At 43.7% G+C, this 24,428-nt stretch overlaps 1 protein-coding gene across 1 annotated transcript in view; it reads left to right on the top strand.

Annotated features, from left to right (window-relative positions):
• The window catches only part of Slc24a3 (solute carrier family 24 (sodium/potassium/calcium exchanger), member 3), a 411,501-nt gene extending 388,767 nt beyond the window's left edge, over window positions 1-22,734 (top strand). Inside the window, exons 13-16 of the mRNA XM_013027028.1 lie at window positions 383-497; window positions 1,917-2,029; window positions 19,371-19,436; window positions 20,753-22,734. Coding sequence (XP_012882482.1) covers window positions 383-497; window positions 1,917-2,029; window positions 19,371-19,436; window positions 20,753-20,902 — 444 coding nt within the window. The 3' untranslated portion in view covers window positions 20,903-22,734. The remainder of the gene's footprint in view (window positions 1-382; window positions 498-1,916; window positions 2,030-19,370; window positions 19,437-20,752) is intronic.
• Window positions 22,735-24,428: the final 1,694 nt, after the last annotated feature.

Below are 24,428 nucleotides of genomic sequence, written 5' to 3'. Positions count from 1 at the left end.
ACCTTTTTTAAAAAATAAACAGCAAAAAGCAAGGCTGGAGGCTTAACTCAAATGGTATAACACCACCCTAGCAAGCACAAGACCCTGAGTTTAAACCTTAGTACCAGCAAAAAAAATAATAATCTAGTCCCTCAGACAACTTATATCATCTGAAAGGAACAAATGCAAAGGGAACTTGAATCTGGCAAGTGTGGATTCTTTTAAGTGTAGCATCTGGTGGTCCACCACCCTTGTCTTAGCCCCAGGATGTTCATTGTCCCCTATGTTGATAGAGCAGAGCTCTATGGTCCAGGTTGGAACCTTTTCTGTGTTTTAATGAAAGGAAGGCTGGCAGGAAGGATTCCCAGGTCCCTTACCTCAGACCTCTTCCTGCTTCTGCCAGGTCACGATCATTGGTTATACTCTGGGAATTCCTGACGTCATCATGGGAATCACTTTCCTGGCTGCCGGAACCAGTGTGCCTGACTGCATGGCCAGCCTCATCGTTGCCAGACAAGGTGGGACCTCTGGGGATAATAAGAATAAAAAGAAAGAGAGGAAGGGAAAGAGGAATGAAAGGGGAGGGCAAAATGGAGGGAGGGAAAGAAGGAAACAAGAAAGAAGAAAGGGAAAGAAAGAGGGAGGGGAGGAGAGAACAAGAGAGAGAGGGAGGAGGAAGGGACCCAGGGAGGGAAGGGGGAAGAAAAGATCTTTCTATGAGAGCGAGAGAGAGTCAGGTCAGGCCCACGTGGCAGCTGATGGGGCACAAATGCCATTTAGAAGGAATGGCAAATAGCCTGAATGCTGAGTACATTAAAGGCTTCCTGAGATAAGAACAGGGGAAAACGCCAGAAGGTTCTACCCTCGAAGAAAGCAGGATGTTTTCCTAGGCAGCACCCACAAGTCCTCTGGTTGCATTGTTGAAAATTGTAATAAATCCAGTGATCGCTAACCTTTTCCAAGTAAGGCATTTTAGGTGTCCCAGCATTTGAACAACTCTGTGAGATAGGACACACATACTTCCATTTCATGGATGACGGAATGAAAGCCTAGAGAGCAGTGAATGCCACATCAAAGGTTTACCCAGATCACACCTCACAACGCCGCAGCTGCTGGAGCTCAGTTTTCAGCATATGACAGACCCTTCTCTCCTTCGAACTGTGCTGCCAGCAGGGTGCTGGTGGCTCACACCTGTAATCCTAGCTATTCAGGAGGCTAAGAGCTGACGATTGCAGTTCAAAGCCAGCCTGGGCAGGAAAGTTAATGAGACTCTTATCTCCAATTAACCACCAGAAAACCAGAAGTGGAGCTGTGGCTCAAAGTGGTAGAGTGCAAGTTAGCCTTGAGTGAAAGAGCTCAGGCCTCCTTAGTTCAAGCCCCACAACTGACAATAAAAGGGGGGAGCCTCCCATCCCCATGTGGACATTTTTGATGGCCATGCTCGCGGTCACTTAGGTGCCTGATGTATGCTGGAGACATTTACTTTACATCAGTTCATTGTGCAGCTACAGAACTTACCAGTGTCCTCTAAACATCCTCACAAAACTACTGACTGCATTATCTTGATACTACTCAATTTCTCACAAGAACTGCATTTGGTTCAGAGCAGTCAGAACATGCTGCTAAAATGTAAAATGCATACGTTGATAAGCTTTTGAGCCACTGTATAGACTGAGTCCATTCCTTCTAGAAGCATGGCTCAATACCTTCACAGAATATTTCTTTTTTTAATCACTTATATTGAATCAGTGATCACATTTGAAGTTGAAGTTCAATAGCCCCATCAACTGTGTGTTTATGTATTTTACAATCTGTGTCATTTCATGTATCAGTGTATATAGCCCAGCAAAATGGCTTTCCAGTCATCAGACCAAAGACTGGGGAAAGTCCAATGCCCCCCCTCCCCTCCTCATATAAGTGTCTTCTGGTTCTTGCAGGAATGGGGGACATGGCTGTTTCCAATTCCATTGGGAGCAATGTGTTTGACATCTTAATCGGCCTCGGTCTCCCCTGGGCTCTGCAAACTCTGGCTGTGGATTACGGATCCTACGTAAGTGGTGTCCTACATAAAGTTTCCTTAAATCCAGAACCACCTCATCTCAGCTTGTAAGGCCCTTGGCCATGGAGACTCTCTTAGGGAGAGGAGATGTGGTGTAGAAATAATAATGTTGAAAAGAAAGCAAATCATTCTTGTCAACATCCTTCCACACACGCTCATGGGACATTTGGAACTCTAGAGCAGAGGCAGGCAACTTTTTTCTATCAAGAGCCAATATAGTAAGTATCTTGGTCATCGTGATCATGGGATAGAGAGTCTCAGTCACAGCCACTGACAATACCGATGTGAGAGGAAGCAGCCCCAGAGAGAGCATAGTGGTTTCAAGACAACCTATTTATACAAACTGAAATCAGAATGCTTTTAATTTTCATGCCATGACATATTATCTTTCATTTGATTTTTTCAACCATTAAAACCAATAAACTATTCAATCATCCTCTCTTTGGGGGTTTTTTGGAAAGTAGTGCTGGACTTTGAACTCAGAGCCTTATGTGTGCTTGCTAACACATCATTTTGGACTCTTCCTAACAGAAATTCAGGCACTGGCTTATTCCATCATGTGGTTCTCTCATCGTGGAGTTTTTCTTCTCTAGTTACACCAAAGGCAGAGAAAGAAAAGGCATGAATGATAGTACAGATCATCTTTTAGTGAGAATTAGAAGTGGCTTTTGTCCTCTCTGACTCCATTCTTACTGCTGAACCACACCTCTAACCCTTTTCTTACTTCCTTACTCAGGCATTGCCTGGACTAAATCCATCTATTTTATGAGTTACATCCTAACTGGGATAACTGTGCCCAGCTCCTAGCTGGGCTCTCAGAAATTTTCCTACCAAGGCTGGCCACATCCTCCCAGATGGAACTGTGCCAAGTGTCTAGGATTATAGGTGTGAGTGCAAATTGTAGTCACTCTTAAGTCATGATCTGTGTAGAATGAGTTGGTGGGACAGATTTGGTTGCTGAGACACAATTTGCCAGTCCCTATTCTAGTATGTTTGAACTTGCTTTATCTTCTTTTGTGTGCCATGATGCATGTTAAGATATACTGAAGAGATGCATCCAGGTTGGCCTCTAAAAAGGTGTCTGCCGTTGGTTGGTTACAGGATTAAAGGACCCTCCTAAAACTTGTAATCTAAAGAGTGAGACTGTTGTCTCGCTTTTGTGAATAGATCCTTGCCAACCAAATTCACAAGAATTTGATGTTATCAAATACTTAAGTACCAGGCAGAGGGGATATTTATTTGGGTAATTTTTTTCTCTATATTTCTGGAGAAAAAATTCTCACATGGGAGCTATTTTTGGTGTCCCATGAGCATTCTTAAGTGCAGTGAGTGACCCACCAGTAACATGCACAGCAATCAATACCAAGTTATGTTCATGGATAAAATTTATTATAGCAAAAGGTGTGGGATAAAGGCAGCAAAAGCATGAAATACAAAGAGGTCAGGTACAGGATTCCAGTCCCTTCCCTACTGGGTTCTTTCTAGCAGTGAACTACAGGGATTTATGTGAGATGTCTGCTTAGAAAAGACCCCTGGAGTCTGAGGCTTTTGGGGGAGGAGTGATCAATTCTTCACTAAGAACAGCTGTAGGAACTGACTCTCAGAGTACCAGCACAGAGACAGAGTATGCTTTATAAAGCTTCCTAGGCAAGCTGGTGAAGCCTGGCCCTTTGCTTCATTTATATAAAACAGCATCATCAGTCAGTCATGTTCTGAGGTGCTACCTTTTCAGGATTTGCTCTGCCTCCCCCCTGGCCCCAGACTGGAGCTGCATTAACACCTCTGCATAGATGATCAAATACTCTTCAATTTGTTAGACTGGCAGTGCTTGCTACTATGTTACAACTCCCAGTATCTTGCTGCTGGAGTAATCCAGCAGTGGTTTCTTCTTCAAACTCTGTGCAGCAGAAGTTCCTCTTCCAAAGGACTCTTGCCAACAGAAACTCTGGCATTGGGGCTTATTCCATCTTGCAGATCTATCATCTGGGAGTCCTTCTTCTCTGACTAAACAAAAATCAGAGAAGGAAAAGACATGACATATTGGACAGATCATGTTTTGCTCAGAGCTAGAATCTGTTTATGTCTTCTCTGTCACCATACAATAGTCCAACTAAGTCATAGTACTCACCTAGACACAAGAAAGAATGAATCATGTAACTGTGGATCACAGACAGGTATCTATGTTACCAGGAAAGGGAGGAGAGGCAGGTGGTAGTGAATGCTAGCAGGCTCTCTAGTCTCATTCATGTGATGGAGAATAGAATCCAAGCAAAAGGAATCTAGCAAGAAACCTTTCCTGCAGCTGGCATATTGGAGCGTTTCTCTCTCTGCCACATAAGCAGAACACTCATGAGCCTGACATGCTGGGTCACATGTGGACCACCTGTCCTTTCTGTTAGTGTATCTTTCCTGTTCTCAAGCTGAGAGCAGTAGTATTAATTAGTAGTTTAACTATCAATAGTTTAAATATCATTAAACTACTTGTCATTTTGTTATAATAAGAGTTCTTCCAGGGGCTGGAAAGGTGGCTCAGTGGAAGAGTACTTGCCTTGCATGCATGAGGCCCTGGGTTCGATTCCTCAGCACCACATAAGCAGAAAAAGCCGGAAGTGGCACTGTAACTCTTAAGTGGTAGAGTGCTAGCCTTGAGCTGAAGAGCTGAGGGACAGCGCCCAGGCCCAGAGTTCAGGCTCCACAACCAACCAAAAAAAAAAAAAAATTCTTCCACTGCTGAAAAATCTCTTGAAGTTTATCTACAACTGGCTATGTGGACCTTTTTTTTAATCTTGGGGTCAAAGTAACTTGTGCTTTATAAAAGAAAGCTCTGGGGTGGTGCTTGCAAGGAGGAACTTTCTATAATGATGGAAATAGTCTACAGCTGCATTAGCTAACACAGTAGCCAGATACTACACCATGGAAAAGGTGTACAGTGTAATAATAGAACTGAGGATTAGACCTCCCATTGCATTCGTACAAGCTTTCAGCAAACAGTTCTGTTCATGAGTTAGGGGAACACTAAACATCCACTAAGATGGGGGTATGGATGGCTTCATAATTATGATACCCCTTCAAGACCATACTTTATATAAACAGTTCCATGTTTTTGTGGTTTGAACTCAGGACTATGTGTTTCCTAGGCAGACACTCTCCCACTGAGCTCCACCTCCCACCTGTTTCAAGGCTTTAAGAAGAGACAGAATGTCTCACGAGCGAAGGGTAGAAATGAGAGATTCCTGGTTCCATACTTCAGGCCTCCCTTGTCATCGGTTCAACCCCACCACCCTCCAGCCTGCTTGCCCCACTCTGACAGAAGGCCTGAAGTTAACATGTCCTAGCCTCCTTAGAAAGCATGACTGACCCTATGTTAGTACTTAGTCTTCCTGAGCAGTGTAGCCAATAAAGATGCTCCTTCGCCTAGCTAAATTCTAGCTCACCTACAACCCACTAACACGTAATCCCAACTGCTTTTGGTTTCCTCTGTTGATGACTAGAGCACAGTAGCTAAAACACAGACAATGAATGGGTGCTATTCTATGACCCAGCTCATGAATCAGCAATACATTTTTATCACATTGACTCTTCAGCAAGAGATGTACAGGTAGGACAGGGGATGAGATTCTCTGTGTTAGTCTGGTGGATTACCTGACACAATCAATTTGTGAAGAGAGAAGGTTTGTTTGGATATATGGTTCTACGGTTTCTAATCCAAGGTCAGGCCTCTGGTGAGGTCATGGCATCGTGGTGGGAGCTCATGGCAGGGCACTCTGCTCACCTTGGGAAGCAGAACATAGAAGAAGAGCAAAGACAAACTAAGTTTCCACAATCCAATCAAGATCAGGTGCTGAAGGACCTATTGGGCCTAATGATCCATAGCACCCTCCCAGAACTGAGCCTTCACACATAGCCCTCTAGGATCTCTTGGTTTTTATTTTATTTTTTTATTTTAATTTATTTCCTTTTATTTTTGTCAGTCATGGGACTTGAACTCTGGGGCCTGAGTGTTTTCCCTCAGCTCTTCAGCTCAAGGCAAGTGCTCTACCACTTGAGCTACAGCACCACTTCCAGTTTTCTGGGGGTTTATTGGAGATAAGAGTCTCACGGACTTTCCTGCCCAGGCTGGCTTTGAACTGTGATCCATCTCAGATCTCAACCTCCTGAGTAACTAGGATTATAGGCATGAGCCACCAGCGCCCTGCTTTATTTTTTTATTGCAGTTACACACAGGAAAAGTTATGGAAGGTAAAATCAAAAACTTTAAAAAAACAAAATCAAAGATGATCCTAGAAGCAAACCAATTCTTCTTGCGACCTTTGAACTTTTCCTGAACATGGATGTCAGGCCTAAAATTCCAGCTCAGTTGATCCACTGTCTATGATAAACAATTCCCTTAGTGGCCTACCCTCATCTCCTCTCTTCTGGCATTCTCCCAACACACTCTAGAGGACAGAAAATTAAACACATTGTCACAACAGTAATTTCTACAGCTATGAAAACACACTTTTTCCAGGTCTCATTAGCTAATCACAGTGTGATATCATGAAGACAAAACTTCAGTCCCTATTAATTGTTTGGCACAAATGTATGCTTTCCATCTGAAGATGACACAATGGGGTCACTGGTCATTCCTCTGAAATTGTACAATAACTACAGCTAGCCCTGTCATGGAAGATCTCCTTCATCCTTGAACTAGAGGGAAAAAGGCAGGGAAACCAGATGTCTGTGACAATAACTATGGCAGCTACGGTGTACAACAATCCTCTTGGGAGAAACTTTGCCTGGGAAGATTCTAGAGAAAGTTAGGTCAAATTGCATTTTCTTCCATATGCTGCTATTTCTGTAACCAGTGCAGGAAAGATTTTCATTTTTTTTCCATAAATGCAAACAACTAATATAGACCTCTCTTTTAAAAACAGAAATGAGGGATCTGATAATCAAAAGTTCATGAGCCCCAGGGGAATGAATAATTCGTTTTTTATATTGTGGGAGACAGGGGTACAGCTTCATTTGAACGCAAGTAGAATCCAGAGGCTCAAGTGCCCTTTGTTTCCTTGACTTTTAAAAGTCCAAAGGAGAGTGAAATAAGCCAAGATCAGAGAGACAAATGGCACATGGTCTCCCTGATACGCGGATGTTAAATTCAAATGCAGTGAGAGATGAGAAAGTAAACAGGACTCAAGAAACAAAGGACCTCCTACTAATTTGTCATAGTGTTTTTAGATGACTCTATGTTCTTGACCCCACCTGTTGTAGATACATGTGTACATGTGAGGGAAGCGAGGAGGAGGGCACAGAATTAGAGGGAAACGGGTGAAAAAATACAGCAGAGGGGTCCCTCAGCTGCACTGGACATTGACGAAAGTGAACTAAGCAACTCAGGGTGGTGACAGAAGGGAAGGAATGAGAAAGAGGGATCAGCTTACAGTAAGCAAAAGGAATGCAATGTACGTATCACCCTATTTGGAAGAAATAGTTGTATTGTCAAAGTCCGTAGAGTTCATAAGCTTTATAGACCATGATAATGACAATTCACCTTGTGAAGGTTAAACTGTGTTTGTGACTTTAGCTAGATATCACTATGCCATATTGTGAAGATTATGTAATATTTACTCCCAATAAGGAAACTTAAAAAAAGAAAAGAAAGTCCAAAGAAAAGCCAGGTACCTTTCAAAATTCATGCCTGTAATCCTAGTTACTCAGAAGGGTGAGATGTAAGGGTGATGATTCGAAGCCAACCTGGTCAATTGGAGATGAGTATTAGGAAAGTTCATGAGACTCTGATCTCCAATTAATCACCAAAAAGCCAGAAGTGGAGCTATGGCTCAGATGGCATAGTGCCAGCCTTGAGTGGAAAAGGTAAGAGACAGTTCCCAGGCCCTGAATTCAAACCTTAGTACAAGCACAAAAAGTTTAAGAAATGTTTTTCCCAAGAAAAACTAAATATGGTAGCTCACTCTTGTGATCCTATTTGAGAGTCTGAGATTGGGAGGATCATTATTAAAGACCAGCCCAGGCAAAAAGTTCACAAGATCCCATCTCAACCAGTAAAAGCTGGGTGCAATGGTGTGCACCCGCCTTCCTAGTACAAAGGAGACTTCAGTAAGACTATTGACATCCAGGATAGCTTAGGCAAATGGCACTTCTTCAAAAACTAATGGGAGTTGCTGGGCACTGGTGGCTCATGCCTGAAATCCTAGCTATTCAGGAAGTTGAGATCTGAGGATTTCAGGTTGAAGCCAACACAGGCAGGAAAGTCTGTGAAGCTCTTATCTCCAATTAACCACTAAAAACAAAAACTAGAAGTGGAACTGTCAGGCAATTGTAAAGCACTAGCCTTGAGAAATAAAGCTAAAGGATGGCACCTGGGTCCTAATTTTAAGCTTCAGGATTAGCGTGCACGTGTGCTCGCATGCGCGCGCACGCGCGCGCGCGCGCGCACACACACACACACACCTACATAAGCACTCATACAGGCACATCACAAACTAATGAGACAAAAACGGGGCAGGGAGTGGCTCAAATGCTAGAATGCCTGCCTAATAAGTGTAAGACACTGAATTCAAACTCTAGTACTATTCAAGGACCAAAAAACACAATTCAAAAGAAAAAAATCTGATTAACGTACTTTTCAGTAATATTCACAATTTGAAACTATTAAAATCTGTCATATATTTTGTTGAAATTGTGTGCTCAATAAGCTTGCATTTCATAAGATTGCCCAAAGTGATAGTAACCTTCACTATTTGGAAATTTTCATCCTGAATCAGGACTAGAAGGTAAAGAGGCAATAAACAGTAATGGGCCAACCACTGCGCTGAACAAAGGGAAAGAAGGACTCAGAAAACCTTCTAGAGTTTTACTTATCCTCAATAGTTAGCTCTCTGCTTGAGAAGACTGTTAATGAAAGAAGAATCTCCAAAAACAGATCACCTCAAGTCTTGCCTAAAAATCTTCAGGAACTGATCCGCTCTAGTGTTATCTAAGAAATCTTCATGAACAGTGCACCCCAAATCAACATGTGGGTGCTGCCCAGCTGCAGAGTCATTCTTTATATCCTCTTTCTCCATGTCCCCTTTGCCCCATTACTTAAGAGTATTGGGCATTTTTAGTAACATACCCAGAAGCCCTTTTATTTAGAATAACTCCAAGAAGCTAGAAGGTGGCCAGACATACAAGTTGTCTCTCTAGATGGAAAAAGTTTGGAGATTGGTCTTGGTAATAGCATTCTGCTTTCATGTCAAGACTTTCATCCTGGCCAATTCCAATCCACTAGCATGTTATCTTCCTGCAGGTGAGTTAAAAAGAGCAGCACACAATTGCTTTCTAGATCTTGTTTGAAATAGCTCCAACTCTCTGTGGGTAAGAATAGAGATTTTGTTCTTCAGAAAAGGGAAAGCTTGTTCTAGCTGATGGAGTCAGACTCCAGAAACTGACAACTGCATGTGGTGAAGCTTGCCAAGAAAGATGAAAAAGAAAGACAGGGAGACATCAAGACCTGATTTGGTTTACTGATTCACTCCAACAGGCCTTCCATTGGACGTTTGAGCACAGGACAGGGGAGCTAAATCTCTATGCTCAGCAGGGGAGTTTAGGGGAGGCACGAGCACAGAGATTCCAGCACACGGCATTCTGGAAATGCTCCATTTTGTGGGATTGGCTTTGTGCAAGAGAAGGAGATGTTGGTTGACTTTGGGAGAACTTTGAAAAGGGCCTGCAATATTTCTTGGGCTCCACAGACCCAGTTTCTTCCAATGCTCCTGTAAGCTGAGCACTGTCCCTCACTTTTTACTCAAGGCTAGCTCTCTCCCACTTGAGTCACAGCTTCACTTCTGGCTTTTTGGTGCTTAATTGGCAATAAGAACCTACCGGGCTGGCTTTGAACCGGAATCCTCAGATCTCAAGTAGGATTACAGGCCTGAGCCACCAGCACCTGGCTAGATGTTTTTTGTTTTTGTAATTTCCTACCCAACATCAGGGTGAGCTCTCTGTTGTAACTTTATGATGAGCAGAAATAGTTCCCTGCCTCCTGGGTTTGGATTTGGCTGTGGGATAGACTGATTGAATGGAAAAATGAGTGGACCTGAAACAAAAACAGACTTGAACTAGATGTACAGTTCGGTGTGGTCTCTGGTGCCCTTACCTTTTATCATGAGATGAGACACTCTAACTAGACCCGGCTGAAGCTTGGAGCCAAGCCATATTCAGCCAGACACATAAAAATCCACAGATGCATGAGTAAGAAGCAATTCTAATGGAGTTCAGAGGCTTTTGTTACACAGCTGACTGATAAATCCTAATCCTAACCAAAAATCCTAATCCTAATCATTTCCTTCTCATGCAAGATGCCTCCTAGCTAGTCTTGCTACCATCTACCTTATCTGGGATACAGCCTTTTCTCCATGAATTTCTCAGAATCTTCTTTCCAAAAGATACACATGATTGCCTATCTTCCTCCCCAACACCCATTCTTTCCATTACCATGATTTACAGTGCCCTTTACCATATGACCCCCCTCCCCTGACTTTCAATTTATCTTTTACCACTCATCGCTGTGTTCTCCCACCCACCCCCCTCAACTCCCTCACATACCTTCCCTTCCCCCAGCCACATCAGCTGCCTCTGGGGAGGGGTGGTGAGGTCCTTCAGTGAATCAAGCCTTGTTATATCTTGGTGCTCTCTGCAAGTGGTTCCTTAGGCCTGAGAGAAGTTTTCTTGCTCAAATCCCTATTTGCTTTTTCTGATCATCTGGGCTTGTCAAATAGCAGCAAGTTTCTCACTATCCTCCCAACCACTGCCACCTCCTGTACAACCAGCCTTCAGGTGAGCATATACCCTTCTTTGGGTAGGAATTGTTGGTATGTTCAGCGTCTTCCCCAAGCTGTTAGTCTAGGGGCAGAGGACTATGTCTTGCTTACCACAGCATCCTAGCACATAGCAGGTGTTCAACTAATGCTTGACCTAAGGAAGTGTGGGGGGAACACATTTCTAGTTACCAATTCTTTTTAACCTCAAATGGATTCCTGCTTAGAAATAAAAAAATAAAAAATACAGCTACTCTTCTCTTGTTTCCTCTCATATTTATGTTACATTTCTAAGCTCTAACTCAGAAATAATCAGTTTTGCCCTGGCTTCCTGCAGCCTGCCCAGTGACTTTTGCAGTTCTGAGGTTCATCACCATAACTGGACAAGAAGTGTTCATTTCCCATACTTGGATTTTTTTTAGGAATTTTTCTTATTTAGGGCACTTAGGTAACTAGCTGGCTTCTGAGCAAACCACTGAGTGTAAGAAATGTCAAAATCTGTAAAAGTATATTCGTTCCTCCCTGCCAACTGCTTGAACCTACTGCTAGGCACTAAACAGCTGTCTGGATGATAATTATTCCATAATTATGACTTGGAAATCCCATCTGGACAAGATGGAAACATTGCTTCGGAATTGTCAGCAGGTCCCTCGCGAGGTTGGGAGAGGCCATTAAACCCATACAAGCTGCTTGCTTCTGAGGTCAGAGATGCAGAAGGATGTCCCAGGGTTACGCAGGATAAATAGAAAGAGGCCCCAAGTGTCCTTCAGGAAATGAAGTCAATTTCTTGGGACAGTCTAGGGGTAGAGATGAGGGCAAAGCAGTAAATGCTTGTAGCAAATAAGCCTGAAGTTTGCTTTGCCATGAACCGGAATTATTTTTACAAAAGACTTCTTCATTTCAGCATGAAGCCACAGAGTGATCCCTCCCCTCCCTCACCCCCATGTGGCTGGGCCTGGGGAATTGGCCACTTAATGGCATGTTGTAAAAGGCCGGGAGAGATCTAAACTCCTTTCCAGGGGGACCTGGAAGGAGCCATTCCTCCTTAAGTCTTGACCCTTGGAGTTCAGACACTATGTTAGCAAAATTAGGTGACCTGAGCTCCACACAGAACTGAGTTCCTCCCTGCCCTAGAATTCCTACCAGGATAACTGACCACACCCATTCTCTGCCCTTACTTACCTGCAGGCAGAGTACTTTACCCACTAGCCCTGGAACAACTTCCTCGATAGGGGCAGATGCCAAATTGCTCCCTCTCCCAGGGGAGATATGGCCCCTCTAGTTAACCTTATAATAATCTTTCTCCTGTGCCAGCCTGCCTCCCCATGGTCCCCTAGAATGGCTGCCCTGGACACTAACAGGTGCTATTTGTAGGAAGGAAAGATGGCTACAGATCTGAGGGGGAAGGGGTGTATGCTCACCTGAAAAGTCTCACTGTGTGACAGTGTAGGTGTCCCCAGGAACTACCAACCCTAGGACAAAGATTTAGGTGAGGACATTAGTGGGAAGGGACAAGAAACTCAAGAATGAAAATAGAGACGGTGGGCTGGGAGGCATCCCTCAGCGGGTGTATTAGCAGGAATGTTACCACTACGGGAACTGGAGCTGACTCTCAGATTCCAGTAGTGTGTGGCCCCTGTCTGAGAAGGACCCCATCAGAAGGAACAGAGACATTCTTACCTGATCATGACTATCGTTAGCACCTGGAATCAATTGATGTGTGCATTTGCAATTTTAGGCAAGAGTTCTCAGACACAGGAGTAGGTGCAGGAAGTTGGGAGGCAGCTGTCACCAACTAAATAATGACATCTGGGGCTGGCTAATATGAGTGGTTCAATGATTTGCATGTGTCCCCTAACAATTTAATCCCCCAAATCCTATTCTAATTGTATTTGGAAGTGGAGCTTTGGGAGGTGATCAGAATTAGATGAGGTAGGGCCCTGGGATGGCACTAGTGGCTTTATAAGAAGAGAGGCGTAAACTGGCCTACTTGCTCTGTCTCTCCATGAGATGCCCTCACCACGTCATGATGCAGCACAAGGCCCCAACCACATGCCAAGCAGATGCTGGCACCATGATTCTGGGCTTCCTGGCCTCCAGGAATGAGGGCCAAAGTAAACTTCCATTATATAAATTACCTGGTCTCAAGCTATTTTGTTATAACCACAGAAAGTAGACTAAACATGTTCCACCATGGCTTCTGTGGGTCTCACAAATTCATTCAGGACTGTGACCAAAATGACAGGCAGGAAAAGCCCAGATGTGACTTCTGAGAGCAGGTATAGGTATAGAGGAAGATCCAGGCTCCCTCACCCGCATCCTGTCAGGGGCCTCTCAGGGTGCTACAAAGTGTCTATAATTTAGAGTCAAAGCAGACTTGACCTTTCTCCAGCCTTATAGCTTCACTAAAAGTATCTTAGCTTAAGTTGCCTCATCTTCAAAGGGAGAGAACAAAACCAGCACATTACCCATGCAGTGGCACCGAGACTCTGTATGGCTAAGAGAGCCCTGGGAAAGGAGGGGAGTGAGGGGTGTTCACTATCAGTCATTTACTTCTTTTCCATGCACTTGTTCACTTTCTCATCTCCGTTAATCTCAGGGAAAGAGATTCCTATTCAGTGACACCATCTAATGTAAAGCCAAGCTCAGTAACATCCATTTGGAAACTAGACCCAAACAAGTGTTCACACTATCCAAACCAGAAAATGCCGATCAACATGCACCATGTGTTTCAAATTATCAATAAATGAGCAAAAATCCAAGGGCTTATTTTTTTTTTCCAAAAGAGTTCTTGGATTGGGTGGAGCTGACCTCAAACCATAAAGAGATCTTAAAAGTATGAAGAAAAATCAGAATCCTTTAGGCAGAGGTATTAGATCCCCAAACACAATGGAGTTTGGGGGTAGCTGTTCTGTGAGCAGCAGGAATTCATGAAATTCGGTGTGAATGCAGTGCGCATGCATGCATGGTGGGGCGCATTCCTTTTAATGCTGGAAGCAGCCAGCCCTGTTGCCTCCAGCTGCCAAGAGGATTTGGAAAGTGAAAAGGCATATTTCTTTTTTTTTTCTTCCCTTCACAGTAATCTCCTTTACTTAATTTTTAATTGTATTTTTATTTAAGTCAGCGTACAAAGGGGTTACCATGCGATGCATACTTGTGAAGGCAAGAAATGAAAACAACTTCAGATGTCAGGATGGGACTGTCTGAGATGTGCCTCACTTGTTCCCAGATCAGCCTTGCCATGAAATTTTTCTCTATTTGCTCTTGCTCTGCCTGGCATCTGTGGAGCAGGGGGCAAGAGAGGGATTTAACTCAACACTATGCAGACTTGGAATTCAAAGGCTCTTTTCCAAGGTAATCCAAAAGTGAGAATCGTCTGTTGCTATTTTGTCTGGTTTGTAGGTTCCAAAAAACTAGTGTTGTTGCCTTGAAGGATAGTTACTATGTGTTTGTTGAGGTAGTAGTTAAATGCATTTGTCAAAACCATTAAAAACTAGGTGCCAGTGGCTTGTGCCTGTAATCCTAGCTACTCAGGGAGTTGAGATCTGATGATCCAGGTTAGAAACCAGCCCAAGCAGGAAAGTCTATGAGACTCTTATTTCCAATTAACCACCAAGAAGCCAGAAATGGAGGTGTGACTCAAGTGGTAGAGTGCCAACCTTTAGTGCTAGATCCTAAGTTAAAGCCCCAGTACTGACCACCACCTCAGCCCATCCAAAAAAATCCAAGAGTAAATACACTTGAGATCTATGTTTTATTGTACTCAAGTTAAACATCAGCTTTTTAAAAAATCTCTCTCACACACACACACACAAATTATATATAGAGAGAGAGAAAAAAAAAGAGAGAGAGAGAGAGGGAGAGAGAGAGAGAGAGAGAGAAAAGTAGCCAGGCAAGCCAGGCAAACATGGCTACACCTGAAATTCTAGCTACTCAAAAGGCTGAGACCTAAAGATCCATCATAGTTCTAGGCTAGCCCAGTCCCTTCCCCCTCCAAAAAAAAATCTCTAAGATAACCAGGGATAGGAGATTGGGGAGAAGCAAGGCTAGAGAAATGGCTTAGAGCATTAGCCTGGCCAGTAAAGTCCTGAGTACAAAAGAGAGAGGGGGGGGAGGGAGGGAGAGAGGGGGGAAGGAGAGAGGGAAGAAGGAAGGGAAGGAAGGAAGGAAGGTAGGAAAGGAAGGAAGGAAGGGAGGGAGAAGAAAAGGAAAAGAAAAAGAGGGGGAAGGGGACTAGGACTGTTGAGTGCTTGCCTAACATGTGCAAGGCCCTGGGTTCATTCCCTAATAAAAGAAAAGAAAAAAAAACTAATGTAAAAGAGTACTGGTAATGTTGGTACACCTATAATTACAGTTACTTGGGAGGTGTGGCGATTGTGAGGATTGAGTTTGAGGCCAACCCCAGGAAAAATGTTAGCAAGATCCATCTTAACTAACAAGCTAGGCATGGTAGCATACATCTGTGCTCCCAGCTACACGGAGTTGGTTCAAAGCCCAAAAACTCAACACGCTATGTAAATAATAAACTAAAATATTTTTTTAAAAAGAGGAGGGAGACTATGGATGGGGCTTGAAGGACAGAGTCCTCCCTCGGAGGTACAAGAGCAAGCATTATAAGTGGTGAGCTTATAAGAAAAGAAACCAAGAGTGCCAGGGAAGTAAACCCAGGCAGTTAGCCCACAGGTGGGGAACGATGGTCCACACTCACTGAGAATGCATTACATAAGAGCTTTCATGTGGATTAATTCTGTTCTTTCTCAGAGATCTCTACCATGTAGGACTGTCTTAGCCACATTTTCCATTTTCCATAATTGAGGTTTAAGGAACTTAAATGATTTCTTCATGATGGTTCAGCAAGTGAATGCCAAATCAGGTATGGCAAAACTTGGGAGGTTGAATCTGAAATCTGTGCCCTTAAGCAGGATCAGCAGACTATTTCTATAAAAGGCTAGAGAATAAGCATTTCAAGCTTTGTGAATTAGTCTCTGTCAATACTACTTAGCTATAATATAGAGTGAAAAGAGCAAAAGCTGGGTACTGCTGGCTCAGGCCTATAATCCTAACTACTCAGGAGGCTAAGATCTGAGGATCATGGTTCAAAGCCAGCCCCAGCAGGAAAATCTGTGAGACTCTTATCTCCAGTTAACCACCAGAAAACTGAAAGTGACCCTGTGGCTCAAAGGGGTAGAGTGCTAGTCTTGAGCAAAAAGAAGCTCAGGGACAGTACCCAGGCCTTGAGTTCAAGCCCCATGGAATGGCAGGGGCAGGGGCGAGGGAGGAGAGATAGCGGGGGAGGAAGAAGAGCAATGGATACTTAAATGAATGAGCTGAATTTACAAAACAAAAAGCAAAGGGCCAAATTTGGTCCAAGCATTATAGTCTATTGACCCTTGTCTCAAACTACTTCCCATAGTCTGAAGTGGAAAAGCCTGAGTCAGACTAAAAGCACCTGAGAGAAGCTAATTCCTGACTTCCACATTTATATGGAAAGATAGCACAAGGCATCCAGAATAAGTACAGGCTGTTAGAACTCCGATTAATAATGAAAAAAATGTAAAAATATTCCCCACGCTACCCAGAGAAGACAGCAGAGAAAAAAGGTGGGAAAGTGAAAAACATTCAAAACCCCCACAAAAGATCCACTTGTCTTTCATCTTTGAAGCCAGATTTAGAATTTCATCAACACAGTTCTTTGCATCACTTTATGTGACTGTAAGAAGAGTAAAGTTTAAAAGCTTTGATTTAACATGATTTATTTTGAAAATGATTAGCCAGACAGAGTTTTCCTGTTTGGATCTTTTTTTCTTTTTCTATTTCTTTCTTTTTTCTTTTTCTTTTTTTTTTTTGAAGGTCATGGTGCTTGAACTCAGGGCCTGGGCACTGTCCATGAGCTATTTTGCTCAAGGCTATCACTTTGAACCATAGCACTACTTCCAGTTTTCTGGTGGTTCATTGGTGATAAGAGTCTCATGAACTTTCCTGCCTGGGCTGTCTTTGAACCATGATTGTCAGATCTCAGCCTCCTGAGTAGCTTGGATTACAGGCATGAGTCACCAGTGCCTGGCTAGGATCTTTATTCTTACTGACCTTTGGTTTCTTAAGGGTAAGAAATCATTTGCCTCGATTCTTGTTGCTGATGAGGTTTCAGGCTCCAGAGCTCAGAGCCTAAGCAGGGCTTCGAAGATCCAAGTGGTACTGAAAATTGAGAGCTCAAAGGATTTGGAAGTTCATTCACAGTTTCTGCCCACCCAAGGAATGGGCAAGTGAGGACAGGTCAGGCAGTTCTTCCCACTGCTTAAGGACCACCATGATGCTCTGGGAACCCACCCCCTCTCCAACACTAGCCAGGTATAAGTATATTGTAGGATCAGTGTCAATAGTATATTTGAAAGAGAGAAATATTGTTGTGGTTGCTATGTAGCCCAAGCCAGCCTCAAACTCGTGATCTTCCTCTCCTGGCCTCAAGTGCTAAGATTATAGGCCTATATCACCATGATAGTCAGGAGAAAGAATCTGAGGAAATGTGTTGTTGAATACCAGTCTCTTCCTACCAACCCAGCTGATTTTAAAAGGAGGGGAATCTAGCGTCAGCCAGGTTAGGAGTCTACAAAAAAATCAAGCTACCATGGAAAGAGATTTATGGTTCAAGTGGATCAGCACCAGCCAAGGGAGAGTGCAAGTTCGAAACCCAATACCAACCCTAAAGAAGTTAAGCTACCGGTCAAACTAGACAGGGCTGTTCCTCCACTTGACCACACTGAATTAACAAGATCAACCCATTGCTTGTGTGTCCTGGAGCTGTGCCTTGGTTCCTTCTTTATTTTTAGGGAATTGTTTGATGGTTGGGAACTGGGCCCTGCTCTGATTCTGCAGATGATAGATTCTGAGATTTTGAGTTTCTGGAGAGAATCCAGCTCACTCCTTCTGCGACAGAACACTGCTGAAAGTGAGATGTCTGGTGCTCCAAGTCCTCACAGAAAGGGTTGGCTGTTTAGGACATCCAGTAAAAAAAAAACAAACCCAACACACACACCTGTGAAGATACAGCTATGCTCCCATGCCCCACAATGGGCGAAATGAGGGCAAGCTGTGCCTTGAACCTTGTCAGACAGAGTAGATGAGTCAGCTTTGTCCTTCTTAGACATGAACACACCGGGGTGGGGGGCGGGAGGGCAGGGCTCTCCTTCACTTCAGGAATCCATGTACATTGTTGGGGGGAAACGGGGAGAATGGCAAACCTCAAACTTGAACCCACATGAGAATTCCAAGAAAAATAATAATAATAATGAAGTTCTATACCTAGAACCCTTGGAAAAGGAGAAAAGTGAGTACATTTTGTGCTTCCTCTAAATCCATGGTTCTAAAACTTTGCTGAGCATCAGAACTGCCCTGAGGCTGCTACCCACCCACAGCCTCAGCTGACTCAGCTGGTGCGTGTGGACCTAAGGTCATGTATATCTAAGAAGTTCCCAAGGAGCACTACTGCTGCATTCATTCTGGCTCCACCCCTTTGGGAACAGCTACTCTCTGGAATCCCTTCTGTGTCACCCTGTCTCAGGATTTCAGTCACAGGCAGAAATAGTATCCAAGTCAGCCCCTTGATCCCCTACCTGCTCTGCCCAATATTGTAGCCACTAATCATATGTGGCTCTTTAAACACACATTTAAATTATTCAGAGATAAGCAAAGATTGGACATTGAGGTCCTTTGCTCAGCAGCCCACCTAAGTACTGGATTTGAAGGCAAAGATAGAATACGTTTTATCACAGCAGAAAGATCTTCTGGGCAACACTGTTCTATAAGAAATCTGAAAATTTGGGGCCAGGTGCATGCCTCAGGTGATAAGCACCTGCCTAGCCAGTTTGAGACCTTGTGCTCAAAGCCCAAGACTACAAAAAAAATAATAATAGAACAGTAAAATAAATAAAACTCTAAAAATCATCTCTCTCCTCAAAGTTTTCCATTAACCTCATTGCATTACCGTGACACACCAAATTCCCCAAATTCTTTCACTAATATCAGAAATGACATTGCAACTCCTCCCTCTTCTGTAGTGACTCAGTAGCCCACCTCACCCACCTTTTCCCATCAACTTATGGAAATACACAGTTTTATGCAAAATGAAAAATGTATCCGTATCTTCCCATCACCTGTCTAGTAAGACTCACCCCAAAAGTAATAAGGGTCTGAGAAAACTCATGATCTCTGGATCAGGTTGACAGAGCTGATGGATCTCTGGATCAGATTGGCAGAGTCAGCAAGAATCCTGCAATGCATGCTAAAAATCTGAGTGGCATTGAGTGGGTCCGTCGGAGGCAACACTGTGGAAGGTAAGGACAGACTTGAACCAAGAGAGGACAAGGACCAGCTCAGAATCCTAGGAAAGCACGAGTCCCAAGTACAGGACACAGCTGTCAAAACTGGCATCTGCTTTTCCATTCTAGAGGAGACAGTTGGAACCACTGCTACAGTGAGCTATTTGAGTGCCCTTCCCTAAACAGATGAGTCTAACTCTGGTTAATCCCTCTTTACAGATCCGGCTGAACAGCAGGGGGCTGATCTACTCTGTGGGTTTACTCTTGGCCTCTGTCTTTGTCACGGTAAGTTGGCAGCTTTCTTTCCAAATTCGCATGTCCAAATGAGCTTGACCTCCTGGTAAATGGGGAAAATAGACATGTAGATGTCATATCTCCTAGCTAGCTGCTGCCCACTGCATTTTCCCTGCCTTGCTCCCTTTCTGAAAGGAGCCAGCCCTGCTCTCCAAAGCCTCCAAAATGTTTAATAAGCCTACAATGTTTATGGAAGACAAAGAAGAGGGCCAAGGTTCTGGCTCAGTGGTGGAGTACTTGACTAGCAGGCGTGAAACCCTGGATCCAATTGTTGAAAAAAAAAAGCAAGAAGAACTTCTCACTTTTTATGCAAGCTAGCCATTGTAGGGTAGATTCCAATGAACTGGTTCTCCCAGGTTACAAAACATTTTCCTCAATCCGTGCATTTGACCAATATGCGGCGACGAAGAATATATGTTGTACCATTCCAGTCACTGCTGGGGCCAGTGCATCCATTCATATAATTTAATATTCTCTGCCTTACCTACATGTTTGGTGGAAACAAATTCATCTGTTGGTGTACAAGTGTGCAATTGAATGTTGGCTGTCATTTTTTAACCTGAATGTGCAGAGAAGTGGAAAATCAGAAGGGCAGACGGAAAGCAAGAAAAATAATTTTGGATGTCAGAGAGCAGCGGTCAGAAGAAACTTGAGACTCCACCCTGAGTGTTTTTAGGGAGGAGAAGCAGACCAGGGTTTAGAAGCAGCCAAGGGGGCAAGGACAGTTTCTTCACCTGCGGGTCCATTGCTGGGAAGAAGTTCACGCATAACAGAGGAACCATTAGGCCAGGACTCCACCTGAGAGATACCTCTGAGTCCTCCTGGAAGAGTCAGGCCCTGTTCTGGCAGATACAGGAGGCCTAGAAACCATGCTGAACCAGTACAAAGAGAGCTACAAAGTGGTCTTGTCATTTTTTTTATAAAATACTTTGCCACCACCTGCATGTTCTGGCTTCCTCTCCTTTTGATGTTCCCACCCTTCTCCAAGCCCTAGGGCTTGAACTCAAGGCCTGGGTACTGGCCCCTAGCACTTTTCACTCGGGGCTGACACTCTTACCACTTGAGCCACTTCTACGCTTTGGGCTTTTACTGGTTAATTTGGAGATAAGAGTTTCACATTTTTTTTTTTTTTATCCAGGCTGGCCTTGAACTATAATCCTGAGATCTCAGCCTTGAGTAGCTAGGATTACAGGACTGAGCCACTGACAGCCAGCTGAGATATAGGTTTCACAGGCTGAGAGACAGCACTGTGCCCCTTCCCGAAGTCACTCCTCCTGGTGGCCTCTGACCTTTTCTGTATGTTGCAGGTGTTTGGCGTTCACCTGAACAAATGGCAACTAGATAAGAAGCTGGGGTGTGGGTGCCTCTTCCTGTATGGCGTGTTCCTGTGCTTCTCCATCATGACGGAGTTCAATGTGTTCACCTTTGTGAACTTGCCCATGTGTGGAGACCACTGATCCTCCCGGCCATCTACAGAGGCCCAGGTCCTTCTTTTCTGTGCAATATGAGACCCGGCCGCACCCCGAGTCACATGGGCCCCCAGGGCTGCGGCATCCGTCTCTCCCGTGCTGTCCACAGGCCTCCGCTCATATCCTGGTGGCCCAGGCTCCCCCTGTCACCTCCCTCACGCCCCATCTCCTTGGTCCTACCTCCTGCCCGGCCCCTTTCACCTTCCCGCCTACCCTTCCTTGCCTGGTCCTTGTGAAGACATCCAGCATCCACGTGAATTTTCAAGCTCCACTTTGGAACAGTGACTGAGATTTTAGAACAAAACTGGCTGCTAACTGGCCCAAGCCAGGCACAATTTACTACAACTCCCTCCTCCTTTTTTAAGTTATTTGATGGAAGACTACCCTAATTTATGACCCCGAGACTGCTGAAGAAAGAGAGGAGAGGGTCCATGGATGGTGCAGTATTTAGGACTGTTTTGTTTGGAGGTGATTCCTAGCTTACTGGGTTTAGAGGGTTGTTTTATTTGGGGGGGTCCCCCTTTTGTTACTTGCCTTCCAGAGATCGAGGACTTCCCTTGTGTCTTCTTTCACTGGGCTCTGGCTTAGTCGGTGATCTGCAGGTTATACTGCGAAGCTCCTGGTGGGGAACTCCAGGTGTATTGGAGAGTGCATGGATTTCGCACTTACTTCACTGGGCAAGGCCACTAGAAACGAATGCATGCCATCCCCCCCCCAAGGGTACCTCCACCTCACCAATGTCCTGCGGACATTACCTGGGTGGGGCAAGGGAGACACAAGGTGATGGAAGAAGAAAACCCACTTCCTACACGTTCACTTTGAGCATCTCTTCCTCACTAGGTTCTTTCTAGTTTTTCAAGCAATAGCTCTAGCCTGCCAGAGGCCTCTTGACACAGAGGCCCTGGCTAACTGTCCATCTGCGAGGTGCCAGGCAGCCAATGACAGAAGCCTCCCCCCCTCCAGCCTGTGAGTCTTTGAGATATGCTCTTGTTGCTTGGCACGTGGGGTGACAGGGAGTGACGTAGAGGCCACTACTAACTTCCAGGCAGGAGTTACAGACACTGGTTTCTTGGAAAATGGAGAGAAGCGCATTTTGCACACAGATGTCGTCAATTAAGTCCCAATTTGTCACTTGGTATTGAGTACACTGGACCCTGACGGCTGGCTCTCGGGCAAACAACCGTCCTTCCTCGTCGGATGCTACCACCAACTGGCCCGGCTCCACCCCTCTCCTCCCAGAGGGATGGCCAGAGAAGGAGAAAGCAGAAAATGAACACCTTGGAAACCATAGAATGTGTTAATAACCACAGACTTGCTCAAGGGCATAAGTTATTGTGAATGTTCTGCCAATCACTGCTCAGCAGCCCTGCTAGATTTTGTATGATGCTGAATTATTATGCAGATTAATTCCACCGAGTTGAGACCTACCCATGCTTGTTACACTTGTATTTATTGAAACTGTGGATTCTTGCCCGCCCGTGCTGTCCCTCCCTCGTATTTCCTTTAAGCACTGATCACTTATCATTCATTTGGTATGGTTTTTTCCAGTCCCTTGTACACATTCTGGTATGAATTGTAAAAAAAAATAATAATAACAATAACCTGCTACAAATTGGTCGAATGTTTCTGTCTAGAGTGCAAACCAAGGGCAGTATTAGCCCAGGGCACACCTGGCCAACCTAAGACCAGGAGAGGAAATCACCAATTTGGGCTCTCAGAGCTAAGACACACATTGATTCTGTTGCACATTTTGCACTGGGTTATGGCGATTGTTTTCTTGGATGGATAGTGTAAAATAAACTTCTCTGTTCTGTATCCTTCCTTGGTCAGTGCGTCTTATTTTCTCTCATGGAATGTTTTGTTTCACAGCCAGGAGAATGCACAGAATGTAGAATGATTGCAGTCACTGTCTTGGCCAGTTATTTACATTTCTGCTCTTTCTGGATTGGCTTGCCTAAAAAAGCTGGTGTATGTATGCGTGTGTCTATATACACATATACATAATGTATGTATGCAGATACACGTGTATATATATACATTCAAAAAGATCCTATATTACATAGATACATATATATGATCATATATACATATATGTGTATCTATGTACATATGTGTGTATATATGTGTATATATGTCTGGCACATTGCAAAAAGCAAATGACAAGTTGTATGCTCACTCTTGGACCTCTAGTCCTATTCATAGAACTGTAGAACCCCACCTGTCATAGTATATACATGGCATTATATTGGAAATCCTTTCTTTCAGGTAAACCTGAGGGGAAGAATATCAGTCTTGATGTTGACCTTCAGCAGTGTTCAAGTTTGCCATCCTGATTTTAATGTTTTCAATCATGAAAATTAGGCGCTCCCCTCATAAATGATTCCATAAAAGAAACAGTTGTACAGAGTTGTGATAAGCCAGGTTCTGATCCTATGAGACCCTCAAAAAATGATTACCTAGATCTAAAATTAGTAAACAAGCCACACTTCACCTGATTTGTAACACAACTAATCTACAGGAATCAGAAGACAGATAGCTACTAATTCATAAAACCAACGTTAGTGAACTGTTCCCCTCCCCCCCCCTCTCTCTATATATAAATACTCCCAAGGGATGGGGGAAAAAGTAAGTACTTACATTTGTTTTTTAGTATCTTAGAGGTTTACTACTATATTTGTGTATCTTATAAATATAAGTTTGAACATGGATTACAGTATTTTCACTGCTGTTGTTGGTATTCACATTGCTCAGATACTCATTTATATTTATATTATTTGTATTATGTACTATAGTATTTCATTAGATTAGCTTTAGTTAGTTGTTCTTTGTCTTCAGGAAAGACATTTTATCAGAAGCTTGATTTAAAACCAAATACAAGCCATGGACCAGTGGTTCACACCTGGAATTCTAGGTGCTGAGTAGGCTAACATCTCAGGATCACAGCTTGAAGCTGGCCCCAGCAGGAAAGTCTGTGAGACTCTTATCTCTAATTAATCACCCAAGAAGCCTAAAGTAGAGCTGTGATTCAAGTGGTGAAATACTAGCCTTGAATATAAAATCTCAGGATCAGCACCCAGGTCTTCAGCTCAAGCCTCATGACCAGCACACAACACACACACAAAATTTTCTGTGAAATCTTTAGAAACTGCACTTTCAATTTCTTAAAGTAAAACAATCCTGGCACAGGTTAGATTCTGTTCTCAGCCATAATGTCTGCCAATCTAGAAAATCTAAGAAATTCCTTTATGAAATGAGAATTTAGCGTATTTCTGTCTGACTCTCAGCCATGCCCAGTTAACTCTTTGTCATTGGAGGATATGATTTCCCACATGTCAGCTAGCTGTTGTTACAAAATTGCTGATGGTTCCATTTTTACTATTTCTGCTGCCCTGGAACTTAAGAATGGTTAGATCTTGACAAAGTCACTAGATACCCTGAAAAGCAGTTTTCTGAAATGGCTGGTTTTAAATTTGGAGACCATGGTTACACACACACACACACACACACACACACA

The sequence above is a fragment of the Dipodomys ordii genome, unplaced genomic scaffold (assembly GCF_000151885.1).
Source record: "Dipodomys ordii isolate 6190 unplaced genomic scaffold, Dord_2.0 Scaffold99, whole genome shotgun sequence".
Lineage (NCBI taxonomy): Eukaryota > Metazoa > Chordata > Mammalia > Rodentia > Heteromyidae > Dipodomys > Dipodomys ordii.
The sequence above is the reverse complement of the archived record's forward strand: the minus strand, read 5'-3'. Positions and strand labels throughout refer to the sequence as shown.